Source organism: Lampris incognitus, chromosome 12 (assembly GCF_029633865.1).
Source record: "Lampris incognitus isolate fLamInc1 chromosome 12, fLamInc1.hap2, whole genome shotgun sequence".
Lineage (NCBI taxonomy): Eukaryota > Metazoa > Chordata > Actinopteri > Lampriformes > Lampridae > Lampris > Lampris incognitus.
The window spans coordinates 11,454,144-11,474,713 of NC_079222.1; the positions used below are offsets into that span (position 1 = coordinate 11,454,144).

The 20,570-nt window shown below is 46.0% G+C and overlaps 2 protein-coding genes across 4 annotated transcripts in view; one reads left to right on the forward strand and one right to left on the reverse strand.

Moving 5' to 3' along the window:
• The window catches only part of niban2a (niban apoptosis regulator 2a), a 62,032-nt gene extending 50,597 nt beyond the window's left edge, over positions 1-11,435 (forward strand). The window contains exons 8-14 of the mRNA XM_056290363.1: positions 1,134-1,296; positions 4,390-4,577; positions 5,499-5,654; positions 5,987-6,100; positions 7,030-7,137; positions 7,457-7,568; positions 8,552-11,435. Of these exons, the coding sequence (XP_056146338.1) occupies positions 1,134-1,296; positions 4,390-4,577; positions 5,499-5,654; positions 5,987-6,100; positions 7,030-7,137; positions 7,457-7,568; positions 8,552-9,537 (1,827 nt within the window). The 3' untranslated portion in view covers positions 9,538-11,435. The remainder of the gene's footprint in view (positions 1-1,133; positions 1,297-4,389; positions 4,578-5,498; positions 5,655-5,986; positions 6,101-7,029; positions 7,138-7,456; positions 7,569-8,551) is intronic.
• Positions 11,436-11,442: 7 nt separating this feature from the next.
• On the reverse strand, positions 11,443-19,001 carry slc31a2 (solute carrier family 31 member 2). 3 transcript variants are annotated; one of them, XM_056290361.1, is made up of 4 exons: positions 18,771-19,001; positions 14,862-14,928; positions 14,155-14,404; positions 11,443-13,196 (listed from the first exon to the last, which is right to left on the reverse strand). In XM_056290361.1, the coding sequence occupies exons 1-4, from the start codon at positions 18,777-18,779 to the stop codon at positions 13,019-13,021; spliced, it is 504 nt and encodes a 167-aa protein (XP_056146336.1). In that variant the 5' UTR covers positions 18,780-19,001; the 3' UTR covers positions 11,443-13,018. The 3 variants fall into 3 exon arrangements, with proteins under 3 accessions (XP_056146336.1, XP_056146337.1, XP_056146335.1); XM_056290362.1 differs by lacking the exon at positions 18,771-19,001 and adding an exon at positions 18,275-18,470; XM_056290360.1 differs by lacking the exon at positions 18,771-19,001 and adding an exon at positions 17,236-17,352.
• Positions 19,002-20,570: the final 1,569 nt, after the last annotated feature.

Genomic DNA, 20,570 nt, shown 5'->3' on the forward strand with positions numbered 1-20,570 from the left:
TTGTCCAACCTTGGGGGTCGTCCCGGGTCGTCCTCTGTGTGGAGTTTGCATGTTCTCCCCGTGTCTGCGTGGGTTTCCTCGGGGGGCTCCGGTTTCCTCCCACAGTCCAAAGACATGTAGGTCAGGTGAATCAGGTCAGGTGTGTGGGCCCTGGGATGGCCTGGCGGCCTGTCCAGGGTGTCTCCCCGCCTGCCGCCCAATGACTGCTGGGAAAGGCTCCAGCATCCCCGCCACCCTGAGAGCAGGATAAGCGGTTTGGATAATGGATGGATGGACTTCACAAGTCACTTAATCTACCACGCATCATGCACCTTTAGCTCTATTGATAAAGTACAAGGGAGGATTAATCTCACTTGTTACACACTGCTAATCAACTTGTCCCCAGGGCTGGACTATACTGACTGTCCTTTTCTTGATGCTAGTGGATCATGATGCCTCAAAATCACACCCTTCTGCAGAATCATACAACCTTAAGCAGTGAAGTCAAAGTAGAAGCAGGTGGCATATCTCCAGACTTTCTCTTAAGATGAAGAATAAGATTCAGTGGGGGCGTCCGGGTGGTGTAGCGGTGTACTCCATTGTCTACCAACGCGGGGATCGCTGGTTCGAGTCCCCGTGTTACTTCCGGCTTGGTCGGGCATCCCTACAGACACAATTGGCCATGTCTGCGGGTGGGAAGCCGGATGTGGGTAAGTGTCCTGGTCGCTGCACTGGCGCCTCCTCTGGTCGGTTGGGCGACTGTTCGGGGGGGGGGGGGGACCAGGGGGAATAGCGTGATCCTCCCACGCACTACGTCCCCCTGGTGAAACTCCTCACTGTCAGGTGAAAAGAAGCAGCTAGCGACTCCACATGTATCGGAGGAGGCATGTGGTAGTCTGCAGCCCCCCCACCCCCGGATCAGCAGAGGGGGTGGAGCAGCAACCGGGACGGCTCGGAAGAGTGGGGTAATTTGGCTGGATACAACTGGGGAGACAAAGGGGAAAAATCCCCCCCCCCCAAAAAAAAACAAAAACAAAAAACAAGATTCAGGTCTGAATATGAGAATAATCAACTTAACCTGAGGGACTTGTGTCGTGTAATAAACTTAACTGGTCGTTATTTAATAAACGTGTTTTTTGAATTCCTCGATCCAGATCTCTGATGCAGTCTACAAGCAAGTGTTGTCCCAGACCACCTCTCAGTACGGGGCCTTGAGTCAAGCCTGCGAGGCCCAGAGACCTCCCCTGGATGCTTCCCTTCGCACAGACATGGACCAGATTGTCACCTCCAAAGAACACGTCGGCGGAAAGATGCGGGGTAAAGACAGAAAGAGAGCAGACAGACAGAAAGACAGCAGACAGACAGACAGAAAGACAGCAGACAGACAGAAAGACAGTAAACAGACAGACAGAAAGACAGCAGACAGACAGAAAGACAGTAGACAGACAGACAGAAAGACAGCAGACAGACAGAAAGACAGTAAACAGACAGACAGAAAGACAGCAGACAGACAGAAAGACAGCAGACAGACAGACAGAAAGACAGCAGACAGACAGAAAGACAGTAAACAGACAGACAGAAAGACAGCAGACAGACAGAAAGACAGTAAACAGACAGACAGAAAGACAGTAAACAGACAGAAAGAAAGACAGCAGACAGACAGAAAGACAGCAGACAGACAGAAAGACAGTAAACAGACAGACAGAAAGACAGCAGACAGACAGAAAGACAGCAGACAGACAGACAGAAAGACAGCAGACAGACAGAAAGACAGTAAACAGACAGACAGAAAGACAGCAGACAGACAGAAAGACAGTAAACAGACAGACAGAAAGACAGTAAACAGACAGAAAGAAAGACAGCAGACAGACAGAAAGACAGCAGACAGACAGAAAGACAGTAAACAGACAGACAGAAAGACAGCAGACAGACAGAAAGACAGTAAACAGACAGACAGAAAGACAGCAGACAGACAGAAAGACAGCAGACAGACAGAAAGACAGCAGACAGACAGAAAGACAGTAGACAGACAGAAAGACAGTAAACAGACAGACAGAAAGACAGTAAACAGACAGACAGAAAGACAGTAAACAGACAGACAGACAGCAGACAGACAGACAGAAAGACAGTAGACAGACAGAAAGACAGTAAACAGACAGACAGAAAGACAGTAAACAGACAGAAAGAAAGACAGCAGACAGACAGAAAGACAGTAAACAGACAGAAAGACAGTAAACAGACAGACAGAAAGACAGTAAACAGACAGACAGAAAGACAGTAAACAGACAGAAAGAAAGACAGCAGACAGACAGAAAGACAGTAAACAGACAGAAAGACAGTAAACAGACAGACAGAAAGACAGTAAACAGACAGACAGAAAGACAGCAGACAGACAGAAAGACAGCAGACAGACAGAAAGACAGTAAACAGACAGACAGAAAGACAGCAGACAGACAGAAAGACAGTAAACAGACAGACAGACAGAAAGACAGTAAACAGACAGACAGAAAGACAGCAGACAGACAGAAAGACAGTAAACAGACAGACAGAAAGACAGTAAACAGACAGACAGAAAGACAGCAGACAGACAGAAAGACAGCAGACAGACAGACAGACAGAAAGACAGTAAACAGACAGACAGACTATACGACCAACCACAAAAGGGCAACCACAAACCCCTCAGATATGCCCTTAGTGGTTTTGACTCAATCATCGTTTTCCAATATGGCCGACTCAGGTCTCTTTCCCAGATCCTCCAAAATAACCTGTGTAAAGCTTGCTTAGCTTACGTAGGGCTACGTAAAGCTTTGCGGACGTTATGTGATACATTTGGCTCGCCTGATGTCAGCCGACCTTCAGGAAGGTTCTCTTGTCTGACTCCAGTTTGTCTCGGAGACACGTGGCCGTAATTCTCTGAGCTTCGGGACTCGTTGCCACACTGAAGTGGTTGGGCGAGTTGTCACTGAACAATGTCAGAGAGCGGGCATCCGGGTAGCGTAGCGGTCTATTCCGCTGCCTAGCAACATGGGGATCGCCTGACCTAATCCCCGTGTTACCTCCGGCTTGGTCGGGCGTCCCTACGGCAGGTAGGAAGCCGGATGTGGGTAAGTGTCCTGGTCGCTGCACTGGCGCCTCCTCTGGTCGGTTGGAGCGCCTGTTCAGGAGGAAGGGGGAACTGGGGGGAATAGCGTGATCCTCCCACGTGCTACATCCCCCTGGTGAAACTCCTCACTGTCAGGGGAAACGAAGCGGCTGGCGACTCCACATGTATCAGAGGAGATGTGGTAGTCTGCAGCCCTCCCCGGATCGGCAGAGGGGGTGGAGCAGAGACCGGGACAGCTTGGGAGAGTGGAGTGATTGGCCGGATACAACTGGGGAGAAAACGTGGGGGTGGGGGGTGGTGGGGGGGCAGAATAATAATGCTAGAGAGCCAGCTGGCATTATGTTTCTGTTTTTGCAGTTTCCCTTCTTTAGACCGTTGGCACTGCAGGGCATCTTGACTGCACCAGAGCCTCCCGCCCCCCTCTCACGTTTCCACCAGCTCCTCCGTCACTCTCTCCTGCATTCCTTTCCCGTGTTTTGCCATCGCTCTCTCCTTCTTGCCCCCCCCCCCCATCGTGCCGCATTTGTTCCCGACACCTTTACCTTCTTGCCCACTCATCCTCTTTATGGCCTGTTTTCCATAGCTGTAACTGCTGCTCTACAAGTGCTCTTCGAGCCGTCAGCCAGTGACCTTGCTTTTAAAAGTGTGTTGGCACAAGCTGCTCCTTTTCCCCCCCCTTGTGTTTTGTTTTCCATGGAACCGGAGTGGAAGAACTGCATTCCTGTAGCAGCACTGCTCACAGGCCCGCTTTTCACACAGCCGATTTAGCTCAACACATGAAGTCCATTGTTATTGATAATGGAGGTTATTATGCAACAGTATTCAAGTCAACATGTTTGTGTTTTATGGGGGGGGGGGTTGTGGGAGGTGGGGGGCAAATCCTTGTTAGGCGTTTGATTCTGTTAGGAATGCTTTTGGTTACCCTCGTTTTGCTGGCCAGTCATAAGAGCTACACAGCTGTCATCTGCTTTGAGCTGTTTGTGCGTTTCATCACGTTTCCATCGTTCCCTGGTAACCCTACCTTGGTATTTCCTGAAATACGGCTCATCACCACCACACACATATTCTAAGAGGGTGTCAGACAGTGACGGAGTGACTCTGAAGTGACTCAGTGTCCATGTTCCTGTAAGTCAGAGTCATGCCTTTTTGGTCAGTGTCATTCTTTTTTCTTTTTTCTTTTTTTTTTTTTTGACTGATTTTCTTTGGCCATTTTGTGGGTACGGAGGTTTGTGGCATGCGGGTGTTTATAGATTATGGAGAGTAACCATGTGCTCTTCCCTCCTCCATGTCCCTCCTCCTCTGCCCAGCGCTGGTGTTGCCTAAGGCGGAGCAGCTCCTGCGGAGCAATGTCCAACCCTACATCAGCTCCATACTGGAGGCTCTGATGGAGCCAACCAGCCGAGGTTTCTCTGAGGTCAGGGATGTCCTCTTCAGGGAGATGGTGGAGGTTAGCAAGAACACTCTCAATGAGGAAGGGAAGGACAAACTTGGAGAGGTGGGTTTTTATTTTAGTATCTGTCTGTCTGTCTGTCTGTCTGTCTGTCTGTCTGTCTGTCTGTCTGTCTGTCTGTCTGTCTGTCTGTCTCTCTCTCTCTCTCTCTCTCTCTCTCTCTCTCTCTATCGCTCTATCTATCTATCTATCCATCCATCCATGCATCCACCAACCAACCAACCAACCAACCAACCAACCAACCAACCAACCAACCAACCTATCTATCTATCTATCTATCTATCTATCTATCTATCTATCTATCTATCTATCTATCTATCTATCTATCTATCTATCTATCTATCTATCTATCTATCTATCTATCTATCTATCTATCTATCTATCTATCTATCTATCTATCTATCTATCTATCTATCCATCCATCCATCCATCCATCCATCCATCCATCCATCCATCCATCCATCCACCCACCCACCCACCTATCTATCTATCTATCTATCTATCTATCTATCTATCTATCTATCTATCTATCTATCTATCTATCTATCTATCTATCTATCTATCTATCTATCTATCTATCTATCTATCTATCTATCTATCTATCTATCTACACATACATATATCTGTCTACCTCTCTGTCCATATATGGATCTGTACATCTATATATCCCATGTTTATCGTAAGATAATCACATTATTTCCATCCATGTCAGCTGTTTTGAAGGTGTTAATCTGCATCGCAGTGTTGCCCTGGAGTTAAGAATCTGTAAGTGACTTTGTTTGCCCCAAGTTACAGACTCAACTGCACCTTACCTCTACGGGAGATCAAGTTGCATTTCTCTTGCCAAGTATTCTCTCGCTCCCCACTTAACACCACTGTAACCTCCGATACCATCACCCACCATCTCCCCCTCCCCCCTGGTGTTATGTCTCACCATTGCGCCCCTCATTTTTGTTACCCCTGCAGTACATGGAGAGGATGTCCATGCTAGCGTTTCACCCCGTGAAGATGAAGAGCTGCTACGAGAATGTGGAGCAGCTGAATCTGGAGGGCCTGCAGCAGAGATTTGACGTCTCCAGCCCCTCGGTTTTTGTCCACAGGGCTCAGATCTTGATGCGGGAGGTGAGGTGCCAAACTCGTCCCCCTCCTCTAATAATAATGATAATAATTAGCATAAACCAAAGAAACAGAAGGCATGTTACAAACACCACTGCCCCCGTGTTATGGATACCACAGAGCTGCTAAATCCCACCAAGACACGCCACCCGTCATCGATCATTTTACTGTGAAGGCTCTACTCCCACCTGCTGGACAAAGACAGTACTACATTTAAATGCACCATGAATCGATGCTTTTTGTGCTTGCACCAACCAGTTGGCATCAGTGGATTCCCTCTGAACGTTGTCTAATCCATTTCTCGTTTTTTTTTTCTTTTCATTTATCAAATGTGACAGCAAATGGACAACGCGGTGTACACGTTTGAACAGCTACTCCAACAGTCTTTGGAGAGGCAACGGGGAGAGGACCTGTGTAAGACGATCCAACACTGTCAAGACAGAGTTCTCAAGGTAAAATATAGGTGAAATGGATGAGGAGAATGGTGAAGGATGAGTACTCAAATGCAGGGTGGTATCAAAGATTACCAACCAGAGAGATGGGGGAGTTGATCAGCAACACAGTTGGTTAAGTTAGTTGGTATGTAGATACGAGATAGATAGATAGATAGATAGATAGATAGATAGATAGATAGATAGATAGATAGATAGATAGATAGATAGATAGATAGATAGATAGATAGATAGATAGATAGATAGATAGATAGATAGATAGATAGATAGATAGATAGATAGATAGATAGATAGGATAGATTGACTGATTGATTGATTGATGCAGGTATGGATGGAGAAATGGGGGGGGGGGCTGATGAAATTATGAATGAATAGATGAGATGAGAAGGAATGAGCTAAAACGTAGCCCCATAGGGAAATTACACAGTGCAACATCAGCAGACATGGCCATTGCAAAAAAACAGCAAATGTAGTTCAAAATCCAATGGAAAAAGGGAAAATACTGTACTGTTTATATAGCATAGTGGGAAGGCAATAATACCCACGTAGAATATGTACAGATCCCAATATTCCATCTCTGCTGGTTGGTTGGTTGGATGGATGGATGGCTGGATGGATGGATGGATGGATGGATGGATGGATGGATGGATGGATGGATGGATGGATGGATGGATGGATGGATGGACAGGTGTATTGATATGTAAATGATAAAGAAGTCACATTCATTGAGCTGGTACAACGCTGTCCTTCATCCAAGGAGGGAGTTGTGCTTTAGGCCACATTGTTGAAGTGATTAAATGAAACTGACGTTTGACTCGCAGCACAGTTTAGCGAGAGGCTGTAGTCCCCATACAAATGAAGTGTGGTAGACAGAAACACCGAGCAAGTTATGCATCCCTTCTCTCTTTGTTTCCCCTGTTTCTCTTCAGAAATATGATTACGATAGCAGCACAGTGCGAAAGAAGTTCTTCAGAGAGGCTCTGCTTCAGATTATCATCCCATACATGCTGAAGCAACTGTCTCCATCCTACTTGTCTGTGAGTAGCAATGAACATATATTCTCATCTTCTTCCCGTCTTTCACTTTCGGTTTATCGTTTTGAACTTGTGTCTCCGAAAACCTGGTTTGTCTGCACACCTTCTACTTTACTGAGTTTATTTTGATGGTAACCCTACACCTGATTTCTCACATTAATGATAGCATGCATGAATCCCTGGTTAGAGGGTGATTGTAGATTTAATTTAGCAGAAACCTCACACATAGCAGCCCCCCCCCACACACACACACCATCCCCAATCCCTTCCCCATCTCGTGGTGACACCACACTAACGTGGTCAATATTTTCTCCCTCTTCAGGAGCTGCCTCGTTTCCAGGAGCTGATCTTTGAGGACTTCTCTCGTTTCCTGCTGGTGGAGAACATTTTTGAGGAGGTGGTGCTGCAGTCAGTCACCAAGGACATCATGATGGGTAAGGGCATGGACATTAAGCTGTAATAGTGATGATGGTGGTGGAGGTAGTAATATTAATAGTGGAGAAGTGAGTCAGCGTCTCAGTGTTATTCTTGGTCGGCGAGGAAGGCTGACTAGGACGATAGTTTCATTATGAGCAATGAGAATATTCTCAGGGGTAGTACGTATATTTATATTCACAAACATTGAACTTCAAGCATACAACAGTCTAAAACTTAACAGCTCCACCTGAGAGGTTAGATGGGAAGTACCTTACTCAGCGGTACATCTGAAGCAGTTTTCAGAGAAAGACCCTTTTGGTTTTGCTTAACCAATCCAGTCAGGGGTTTTGAACTGGCAACCATCTATTAACCTACGTCAGGATACTCACTGCCATAAGAGTGAGGGGTAGGGGCGTTCGGGTAGCATAGTGGTCTATTCCATTGCCTACCAACATGGGGATCGCCGGTTCGAATCCCCATGTTACCTCCCGCTTGGCCAGGCGTCCCTACAGACACAACTGGCCGTGTCTGTGGGTGGAAAGCCGGATGTGGGTATGTGTCCTAGTCGCTGCACTAGCGCCTCCTCTGGTCAGTCGGGGCGCCTGTTTGGGGGGGGACCTGGGGGGAATAGCGTGATCCTCCCATGCACTATGTCCCCCTGGCGAAACTCCTCACTGTCAGGTGAAAAGAAGCGGCTGGTGACTCCACAGGTATCGGAGGAGGCATGTGGTAGTCTGTAGCCCTCCCCGGCTCAGCAGAGGGGGTGGAGCAGCGACCGGGACGGCTCAGAAGAGTGGGGTAATTGGCCAGATGCAATTGGGGGAGAAAAAGGGGGAAAATGCAGTCTTTGTGATTTGTAAACAGCAGTACTTGTCTTTCCAGTAACAGTGGGGGTAGAGCACATATGATATATGTATACCTCTATGACGTTAATTTCCAGTTAGCATAGCTAATAGCTGATAATGTAATGAGTGACTTGTTATCCGCTCTCTCTCCCCAGCTGTAAAGGAGGCAGCCGTTCAGAGGAGACACAACCTTTACAGGGACAGCATTGTTCTGACTAACAGTGACCCCAACCTGCACCTGCTTGGGGAAAACCCTTCTGTGGACTGGGCAGCCAAATTTGGATCAGGGAGTGGTGAGCCAGAGAATAATCTGGGTGGAGGTGTTGAAGGAGGTGGATCTGGGAGACGGCGCAGGCAGGTGGTTTCCATGATCCAGCTGGATGGCGTACCTCTGCCCTATGAGTCTTGTCTGGAAGTCCCAGGGGTTGAACTTATCCCTGAGGAGGATGCTGAGTACTCTGATGTCAAAGCAGATAACCCAAAGGAGGACAAGGAGGCACCCGAAATACCTGAAGAGCCTAAATCCCCCGACAGCGTGCATGAGATCAGGGACTTGATTAATCCTGTGTTGGAGGTCGTGGTGCCAGTTTCAGTAGAAAACCAGCCCAGATTGACCAATGGCACAGAGCATGGATCAGGAACGACCACCTCGGATGATGGGGAAACGAAGGACGTGACACTCAACACCACCGTGATGGATGACATCCCAAGGAAGTCACCCCGAGACGAGACATCCCCACAGGAAATAGTTCAGCAGCTGGTCGGAAAAAGGAAGCAGGAAGTGGATGGGGAACATCAGGAAGACGCAGCCATCGAAAATGAGTCAGCAGTACAGAATGATGAAAGTAAGCGGATAGCAGGGGATTGCGCCGCGGAATCAAAAGCTTCACCATTGGCTGAAGACCTCAGTCCAAACGGCCACAATGACAGCGGATTTCAGTCGCCAACCAATGAAGGTTTGGATGAAGTAGAGCCACAGCTAATCACAAATGGTCTGGAGGAGGAGGACAAAACAGCTGACCCAGTAGAGGTTGAGTTGGTTTTAGAGCGGGGGGAGACGACCCTGCACAGTGACTCTGACGCTGGCGATAACTGCGGAGAGAAAATGACGCACGTGTCGGGTGTTATTTGTGAGATTTAATTAGTGAGTGGAGAATACTTTCAGAGTAAGGGCAGCATTGTTTGCTCGTACATGGACCTGCTACACAAATACAGCTCAGCAGCATATTTTCTCATCTTCTCCCACCCTCATTTGGATTATGACATTTCCTCATAAATTGTTTTGTCTCATATTTTCTCTACGCAGTTTGCTAAACATCAAATCTGAAACGTTTGCATATCTTGCTCCTGATGATAACGAGGAATTGGACACATATGGTGTCGTTTAACCGAAACACTGCTGAATTGAGTGTAGTTTCACACGCTACAGAGGCCCCGTGGACGGCACAGAAGGTCTGTTGGCCCATTGTGACCACCAGAGTCGTCTGTTGTTGGTGCAGGGATCGTTTCCTTTCTATCATTTCATTATGACAGGCTTTACTTAAACAGTAGGGGGCACTGTAATCAACTTTTACACACCAAAAGCTGAATTTGATGGCTGTCAGATTTAACCGTGTTATTTTTTTATTTGTAAAGTTTGTTTTTTTTTAAGCGTATCTTTTAGCCATAAATGGCCTCGATGGGTCAATACGATGTTGTTTCAGTGCAAACTGCCAGGCAATGCTTTACAATCACTAATTCATTTTACACCATTTAAAAAAAAACAGCTTTAGTGTCCATGTTTCTTGTAGCTTTACCTGTGTGTTTAGACAGCCATCAACTTCCAACTGGGTGCTCTTTGTTTTATACAGTCTTAGTGTGACTTACATCTTTACTGGGAGTACATCACATCACATCACATTACCAGATGTTTTGATAGGGGGAAACGTCCTGTCACCTTATGGTGGTTTTGTTTAGTAGGAAACACCTAAGCAGCAATTTGATATTTAGCTATAATGCACAATTCATTACATCAAGCATTACAATGACTTTATTTTTATATATATATTCTATTTATTGTAATTCCTGCCGACTGCTAAAATCAAAACTAAGTTTTTGTAATATTTTATTGCAATAAACTGTGCATCAGGTTATCTTGAAAGTTGTTTTTCTTAAAATGGGTGAACTTGCTTATCATGGGTGTCCGGGTAGCGTAGCGGTCTATTCCGTAGCCTACCAACACGGGAATCGCCTGTTCGAATCCCCGTGTTACCTCCGGCTTGGTTGGGCGTCCCTACGGACACAATTGGCCGTGTCTGCGGGTGGGAAGCCGGATGTGGGTATGTGACCTGGTCGCTGCACTAGCGCCTCCTCTGGTCGGTCGGCGCACCTGTTCAGGGGGGCGGGGGGAACTGGGGGGAATAGCGTGATCTTCCCACGCGCTACGTCTCCCTGGTGAAACTCCTCACTGTCAGGTGAAATGAAGCGGCTGGCGACTCCACATGTATGGGAGGAGGCGCGTGGTAGTCTGCAGCTCTCCCCGGATCGGCAGAGGGGGTGGAGCAGCGACCGGGACGGCTCAGAAGAGCGGGGTAATTGGCCAAGTACAATTAGGGAGAAAAAAAAAGGGGGGGGGACTTAATCATCATGAGACAATACATTTTATTGGTCATGGGTATGTGAATATTTTCTCTGCAATGTCTATGTAGATGCTAATTAGTGTGTTCACTAAAGTTTGCAATATTGACAAGGGTGCATTGAGTACAGTAGTTTTTCAGTGGTCTGTGCTGTTCACCCGCAACCTTTTTGAAATATCTCCTGGTGCTGACTCAAAATGCACCTTTTTGAATTATTCACTGCCGCTGTGTATATTTGGGAAAGATTTTGTATTGACTAGGCTATGATGTTGTGGCCTTTAAAGGTCTTTCTATGTGTATTTATTATAAAACTACATGTGGCTTAAGATGCAGTTGTCCCCTACGGCCCTCTTCACTTCTAAGTGCTTATATCTTACTTAGATAAAGCAATACTCATGTATGGTTAGGTAAATAAACAACATGATTTCACCAACACTGGTCTTTATTTGTAGTATAATTACATTACAGCAGAATTTAGTTTTGTTTAGTGATCCAAAACCACTCATAAGAACAAATTCATATAAACAGTGACCCAACTGTATCCACAATAAGATTCTTCTTTCACATTTGTTTTGCCCATGTTGAAAACGGGTAAATGTACAAAAGGTCAAAATACTCCCCCATTGAATAGCTACAGTAGGGTATATTTCGAAAGAAAACAGCACTGAAATATCAACGGTAAGGCACTGGGACAAGAGTTTCCGCCGCTGTAATTTTACGGCATGTACATTATTGCCACAGACCCACGTGAGCTACTTCCTTTGTCCCCTGATATGCTTTGGAAAGGTAACAAGTGATCCGTTTCTCAATCAAGATAAAGCTTGTGAGAGAAAAATCACATGCTTCGATGCTGTCAGGACCGCAGTTTCTTCAACGGTGCGACGTCCGGTCTTGTGCCTCAGTTCCTCCTTCACCTCGGCTCTACTTGACTCCACACTGCGTAATTCTGCATCATTCGATAATGTTTAATATCTACTGACGAAAAACTAACCAGAAATATTTTGATAATTTCATGTAAAAAAATTCTACTTTACAGACACAACGTCTTTACATAGCCAATAACACAAATGTTTGTCCATTGTAAATTGCATGACTACCCAAACGGCAGTTGTAGTGTCAAAATAGTTCTGCTTTTACAAAAGGGAGATGTTTTCGCTTTACGAATGAAACTAATCTGCCCCATGTCATGAAGCATAGCCATAAATGAAGTGACTGAACCAGATAATGCCATGCAAAAAGAAAAAAACAAAACTGAAATCTGCGAAAGAAAATATGCCGCATTTACATGTAGAAACATAAAACTACACAATACTACTGTGATGCGTGATGAGTTGAGCTGCATACAGGATTTTGTTCAAGCTCGGCCATGTCCCTTACTCCAAATACTGCTGTTTTATGGTCATTCGACAAAATGTCTGAATCCATTTTCACCCGTGCGTTACTTCAAATTTCAGTACCTCACTGGACGTCAACAATATGTGAGGGTTCTGTGTTAGCAAAGGTGTGAGACTGCACACTAAACACTACATGCCGGAAACACAACGTGTAAGTCCCTTTAAAAGCAAATAACTGCCTAGTAAAACACGGCGAATCCTGTGGTCAAGGACGTTTCGGTCAGCGTTTGTGAACATGAACAGCTGCGTACCAGTACTGGCAACCAGGACGCTAAACAACCAAAATTATTTTATTAGAAAAAATGTCGTAACACCTCTCATCTGCTTGTTTTATCCCAATGAGCATTACTTTGTTAGTGTTGTACATTCTGTCGCTGCTAACTCTGTGTCACGAAATATACACCTGTCATGCGAGACGCCGCCAGGCGTTCTCCCGGTGTACTGTAACGGGTTACTCGATTTATCTGCTATGTTGTTCTTTTTCACAAATAGCCGTAACACTGTCCAATGAGTAAAAAAAAACACACACACACACACACACACACACACACACATATATGAGTAATCAGACTGAGTAGTTCTCCCATTCAACATGTAGGTGAGGTCACATCTACTACACCTTTGCCGATATCTGACCCACTAGAGGAAAAGCTATGAAGTAGCCCAGTGCCGAGCCCACGATGACCCCTAGGAAGATCCAGGTGTTGTAGGACATCACGCACAGCATCAGCATGTAGCCCAGAGTCACTTGTAGTATGTGGAGGAGTGTCTGGATACCATGGAGCAACCAGCTGTGAGAGGAGGTAGAAGTAGGTGATTTTATGAAGAGCTCCATTTCGAAGAACATATATGTCCAAATTTTGAATAAGTATACGGTACAACCCTGACAAAGGCATGTGCAAAAATTACAAGGGTTTTTGTAATGAATAAAGACTTTTTTTTGGGGGGGGGGGGATTTTTCCCACTTTTTCTCCCCAGTTGTAACCAACCAATTACCTCACTCTTCCGAACCGTCCCCTCTGCTGATCCGGGGAGGGCTGCAGACTACCACATGCCTCCTCTGATACATGTGGAGTCGCCAGCCGCTTCTTTTCACCTGACACTGAGGAGTTTCACCAGGGGGGAGGATCACGTGGGAGGATCACGCTATTCCCCCCGACCCCCTGAACAAGCGCCCCAACTGACCAGAGGAGGCGCTAGTGCATCGACCAGGACACATACCCACATCCGGCTTCCCACCCACAGACATGGCCGACTGTGTCTGTAGGGACGCCCGACCAAGCCGGAAGTAACACGGGGATTCGAACAGGCGATTCCCGGAAATAAATACATTTTTATTCCTCATCCAAATGTGCAACTGGGTTTTCCTTTTATGCTCAAATCGTGAACAAATAGCTAACGTTCATTTTTCACAGTATCTAAAATAACATCAGATCCGTTCTGCGCAGACACGATCAATTTGCCAACCAAGGACTTTAGATCTAAGGTCAAAAAGTACCTTAAACATTTTTAATTAAGTCAGGATTTGATTTGAGCAATAAATGTCACTACATTAAACATCATGAACGAACCGACGTGACCTGCGTCAAATACAAAAAAAAACAAGTTTTTGGAACAAACCTTTCTTGAAATCGTGGCAAAAAGAGCAGGTTCAGGTGTTATTTCTAGCGTTCACGTCGTCCTTATCACATTCCAGATAACAAGCACGAGAACTCCCCCCCTGACCTAGTCTGTTCAAGGCACCCGTACCTGTTTGTGGTGACTGGTGGCTGTCCGTTGGGAACCAGCGAGGACTCGGAGGGACTGCTGTGCAGCACCGCCCTGCTGTCCCTGCGGTGCTCCGAAGAGGGCGAATAAGGTGAGGGGAAGGGAGGCGGGATCACGAACGGAGGCTGATGAGCGAGCGGCCGAGAGCTCTTCCCCAACCAAATCCTCCACACTTTGAGCAGTTCATAGAGGACTGTCAGAAGCAAGACCACAAACACAGACAGCACCATCCCTGCAGATGCAGAAATACACACACCCAGACACAATATGGTGACTTGGCACTAAGAACGACAACAAAGCGTTGACATTTTGTTATGTGTCTGCTTCTGGTCAGCATGGCCGACGGTAATCACAGTCTGGACAGTTAATCTAGAGCAAAACATTACAATATTATAATAACACACTGTAATGACAGCAGTAAACGATTATGCAATTCCGTAAAAGTGTTTGGTTGACGATTTCATTTCAAACAAACATGTTTCTTTACATTTTTAATTTATCACTGTCTCATAACTTTCTCTTAAACAAACACTAGGAGTGACCTGTTTTCACAACACTGCTGTCTGTGTAAAACAGACCAACTGGTTCCGGCGCTTACTCGCTAAAGGGACAATTCTCCCGAGGTACAGGAATCAGGCGCTACTGCGTCACTGCCCCCCCACCCCCCTTTACCCGGGCCCACATCCTACCTGCAGGTCCGTGCACATCCCAGAAGTCAAACAGCAGCGTCACCGTGCTCGACGCTTCAAAGGTCATCTAGACAAAGACGGGACAAGTTCGAACACCATTTAGTAGACTCTTCTTCACCAAGTGCTGATCTAAGACCAAACTATCCAGAAGAAGCAGCTCGTATCAAAGAACACTCTGCTTGAAGAGCTCAGGCAGAAACAAATCTGTATCATTTTTCAAATCACTTTCTGCTTTCACAAGGTTTGTTGTACCTATGCTGGTATTTAATTAAAATCGTGTTATTTATTATGTATAGTTTGTGTTGTGGCTGCAAAGATCTTTGTTATTATTCTACATCTGCTTAAAAACTGCTATTCGGGCATCCGGGTAGCGTAGTGGTCTATTCTGTTGTCTACCAACATGGGGCTCACTAGTTCGAATCCCCGTGTTACCTCCGTATCGGTTGGGCGTCACTAAAGACACGATTGGCCGTGTCTGCAGGTGGGAAGCCGGATGTGGGTATGTGTCCTGGTCACTGCACTAGCGCCTCCTCTCATTGGTCGGGGCGTCTGTTCGGGGAGGAAGGGGGCACTGGAGGGAATAGCGTGATCCCCCACATGCTACATCCCCCTGGTGAAACTCTTCACTGTCAGGTGAAAAGAAGTGGTGGCGACTCCACATGTATCGGAGGAGGCATGTGGTAGTCTGCAGCCCTACCCGGATCAGCAGAGGGGGTGGAGCAGCAACCGGGACGGCTCGAAAGAGTGGGGTAATTGGCCAGGTACAACTGGGGGGGAAACGCCGCCAAAAAAGAAAAAGAAAAAAAAATGAAGGCATAACATCAGACGAGGAGGAAAGACGAGGAGACTACTCATTCCCTTTTGGGGCAATTAAATTGTTACTTCAGTGCTTGCTTAACAGTATAGGGATCAGGATTTTTCAAAGTCTACCAGAAACGTTCCCCTTTTTGGAGTCACACCTCTCACCATCAATGCCTGTTAAGTTTTCATCATTAAGTATTGTTGACAATACTGCAACTGCATGTTTAAAATGGTGTCATTTTTAAATTGTATATTCAAAATTAGAGATTGTTTTTTTTTTTTTTTAACCTGGAACTGATCATAATGGAGTGTTGGGGTGCAGATTGCAGCTCGGTGAACTACTCAACGCAGCAACATAAACGGGTCCAAGAAAATGATGTGGTTACTTAAAAGCCGTGTTTAGAGCCGCCCTTGAGTTCTTCCTTGTCACCTTGCACAGGTGGGCCCGTTTGTAACTACCCGAGCAATCAGCACCTGTGTCAGATTTGACACATTTGACATAATTAAGTGCTTTGACATGTTTGGTTGAGTGACTATGGACAGACCCTCCCTATGCAGGGTTACAATGAACATCTGCAGGACAGGGTTACTTGAGGACTGGGTTGGGAAACACTGTTTTAAAGAATAATTCTAGCTATGGATTGGAGTTACTATAACCTTGCTTTAGAGTAAATTGGGACAATAAATTTGGAATAAATAAGCTGGATTATTATGCCCCATGTATGTTACAATTCTAATTTCTTGGTATTTATTATTATGTGGGATGGGTTCAAAGTTATTGGCTAGAATTGCTATAATTGGGTATTGATCCATCCATCCATTATGCAAACCGCTTATCCTGCTCTCGGGGTCGCGGGGATGCTGGAGCCTATCCCAGCAGTCATTGGGCAGCAGGTGGGGAGACACCCTGGACAGGCCGCCAGACCATCACCGGGCCATCACAGGACCATCATAAATATAAAGTAACTTTTAAAAAAAATGTAGAAATAATTATACTCAACACAAAATGTATAATCCCATGTGCGATATAGTACATAAATTGCAAAAAGAAAAAAACGAGCAGTAATAAATGTGTAGAGACCAGGTTAGGATTAGGGCGGTGGTTCAGGAGGTAGGGCAGTGATTCAGGAGGTAGGGCAGGTCCTCCGGTAACTGGAGAGTTGCTGTTTTAACCTGTACAGAATTCCCCCGGAGCTTCATGCACTGCTCAAACCCAGTTCAACAAGTCTAATTACAATAGAGCCTTGTCTTCACCTGGGGAAAAATATCGAGGTATCCTTGGCAAGACATCTAAACCCTTGTTTAGACGTTGCCCTTGTTACCTTGCACGGCTGACACTGCCATCAGTGTACATAACAGCGAGTGTGTGCGTGGGTAAATATGCGAGGCATTAATGAATTGTGTGGCTTTTGCAGCTTGAAAAGCACTACATGAAATGCAGTCCATTTACTGACGACCTGTCCGGGGTGTCTGCCTGCTTTTCACCCAGTGCCTGCCGAGATAGAGTCCAACCCCACCCACAACCCTGAATTGGATTAAGTTTAGAATGGATGAGCAAAGACGGGTTACAGACCGTTATCGTGTCCATCCTGGGAAAAGTGTCCGGTGTTGTTGTTACGCTAATCTCGCTCCCCCTCGAAATCCTTGACCTAATATCGAGAGCAGGGCTCAGGTGTCAACCCACTCCCCTTCCATTTCCTGGTGCAATGGTTTAGAAATTCCCTGATGATAAATCGGGGATGACTTCCTGGTTGCTTTTGTTCCTCTTTTCTCAAGACAAAAACCCAACAGATACGTCTACCGGGTCTTTGGCAGCACGTCCAAAGAACGCCACAACTGGATGTGGAGCTAAAGCAGGGCGCTGCTTGGTGTCATGCAGCCCTCATATTACTATTCTTATGAAAGTGCGGAACCGGTTCTTTTCTTGCCCGGTGCGGGATTCGATACGCGGTGCACTGCACCACAAGGCGACATCGCTAACCGCTCGGCTAAAGGGTCATATCCGTCAGCTAGGGGCTAACGGGTCTTATTAGTAGTTTACAACTGCACCAGCTCTGCTCAACATGAGAAAAAACAGCATGATCACTGTGGAAAGAAAACACACAAAAACTGACTTTGACAACGCAGAGCGAACGCGAGATTCGGCCAGACATGCGCACATCGCTCACAGCGTGCCATGTATCCTACATAGCACGTTATGTGCCCCTGCTGCTGGTATGCGAGCGACTTGAGGAATGTGCCCCGTGTGCCATGTGAGGAACAGGGAGGTGGTTGTGTGCGGGCTGGCGGGCCGGCAGTGTCTGCTGACGGGCCGGCCGGCAGTGTCTGCTGGTCTCTGCGTCTGGGCTGCTTCATTTGCCAGCTGCCTGCGCACGTTCGCCTCTGTCCAGCTGGACTTAGGCGTGCCTGTCCGTCACCCTCGGCGCACCGTGAACGACATTAACAGTTGTGGCCTGAAACCACGCCGAGGGCTTTTTACACAAAACACACCGAACACCAACCACATCCTTATCTTCCCGTTGCGCAAATTCAAACCTAGTTTGGAATGGTTTATTTATTTATTTATTCATTAAAAAAAAAAAAAAACATGACTCTACAAACAAAGCACGCACCTTGTTCCGGAGCTGGTTTTAAAAATGGAGTCTGCGACTCGAGCCAAGGCGGGGAACGAGAAGCCGTCGGCATAGAAACAGCGGCGTCGACCACGGCTCCGAAACACCGACGCGTTCTTCGGCCGCGACACCTTTAACACGAAGCGGCGCAAAGTCCCGGCCGGCGCGCGCGCGACGACACGCGGCCCGAGGACAGGCGCGCTCACCGACAGCTGCGTCGGTCTGAAGTTGGGTTTGAAAAGCCCGGGCGGGCTCATGTGCGCTCGGTCCAAAGCGTTCCGCGGTGTTAACCACTCTCCTGGCTCTTCACATTGCTCAGGATAAAGATCGACGGTCTGTATGCGGCTAAAAGCAACTCGACGACGTCTTATTTTGCATGTTCCGCAAACCACAGGCGTAAATAAACACAACACGTGCGGTTCATTAAATAAACTGCGATGTTTGTTTGCCCCCCCCTCCTCTTCCTCCTCTTCGTCTTCCCTAAAGCAATACTTACAGACATCATGATTAGCTTTGGTGGGTGCAGTCAAACGGGGTAACTTAGCCGGTCGTCTCTCACTCACTCCCGACACCCCGTCAGTGTGGCACGATATAAAGCTCAGACGACGGGACGAAGCGGACGCATCCCTCCACTCGGTAAGCAGACGGGGTCCCACTGCACCTTAAACTCGCTTACTCCCTTCAAGACGAGGGGGGACCGAGCCGCCATCTTGCCCAGCGCATGACTATTATTACCACAATAGACACGGGGACGACGGGAAGTGTAGTTCCTACACTCGCGAGCGAGCCCTCGCGTCCAGACGGCGTGGTTGCGACATCTGTCGTACGAACCCCGGAAAGTCAGCGTGTCTCTGTAAAGTGTTTTTTTTTCTTTTCTTACTTTATTGATACTTCAAATACATTCAAACAGAGCAAAATAGAGACACACGAGACACCACAAAAACAATAGATTGAAGATTTTTTTTAAAAACCGGTAACACTTTAGTATGGGGAACATAAAAAAACTTAATTACTAGTGAATTAGTAATGATCAAGATGTCGCTTTAGTATGGGGAACATATTCTAAGTAACAAAAACTTAATTTACAGTAATTTAACACTGTGAGCACTTGTAGTTTTGTGTTTTGTTATGTAAGAACAGACCATATTCATTAAGTGTTAGTAAGGGGGAATAACTCTTCTTGTGGTACTACCACCTTATAAAGTCCATACTAAGCACATCATATTGAGATGGTACTACTAATAAGCAATAATTTTGAGGTTATAGACGGAAAACTCATAGTTAATGGATTATTGGTTGTATAATAAGGCCATGCAGAATAAGGCATTAATGAGTACGTAATAATGACCAATTAAGAGCCAATATGTTGCTAATTTGCACGCTAATAAGCACCTAATTAATGGTGACTACGTTCCCCATACTAAAGTGTTACCAAAAAAATCAATAAAGACACAAAAGAGAAAAGCGAATTATAAGAAATAAATAAAAATAATAGAAAAATAAATAAATAAATAAATAAAGGCGAGATCATAGTTTATGTAAACAGATTCAGAGATGTGCAAATGTTGATCGTTTTTAAAGCCTTTGTGTTTTTTGAAGTAGAGATTGTCCTTATACATTGTTCAACTTCTTTTTTAAGTGCAAAGAGTTCAGGCTTTCTGTTGGAGAATTTACATGTATGTATATGAAACTTGGCTCAAAATAAAAGCATATTTATAAAAAAAAGAGTGCATCACCATCTTTGTGATTAAAATTATGAAAACCAAAAATAACATTCTTATAGTAAAGGTGAAAATCAGAAAAGACAAAATCAGCGATAAACTTGTGGAAGTCTCCCCAGAATGTATAAGTGAACTGACATGACCAGAACAAGTGGACACATGTTTCAGGATGCATTTGGCAAAAAGAACATTCAACATCTATATCATGTTTAAACTTCGATAAATATTGTTTTGCAGGGTAAATGTCTCTGTAAAGTTCCTAGCTGTTTCTTTTGTAACTCGCGTTGTCTCGCTCTAAGTGCTTCTACTCCCTGTAATCACATTCAATCTCACAGAGGTCCCTTGAGGTTATACCGCCACCTATGGGTGGTCGTCTGCTACCACACTACAGTCTCCATCAACAAAAAAAATCATCTGTTCCGGTCAAACAGCGTCGCGCAGCATAAATTGTGTCCCTCCTCTAATGTTGTTATCGAAAGCACCCCTACCAAATGCGAGGAGTTCCCCGCTTTGTCTGATAAGAAAGTCTCGGGCGTCAGAGCTCAGACTGGTGCCCCCCTGTGACCCCTTTAAAC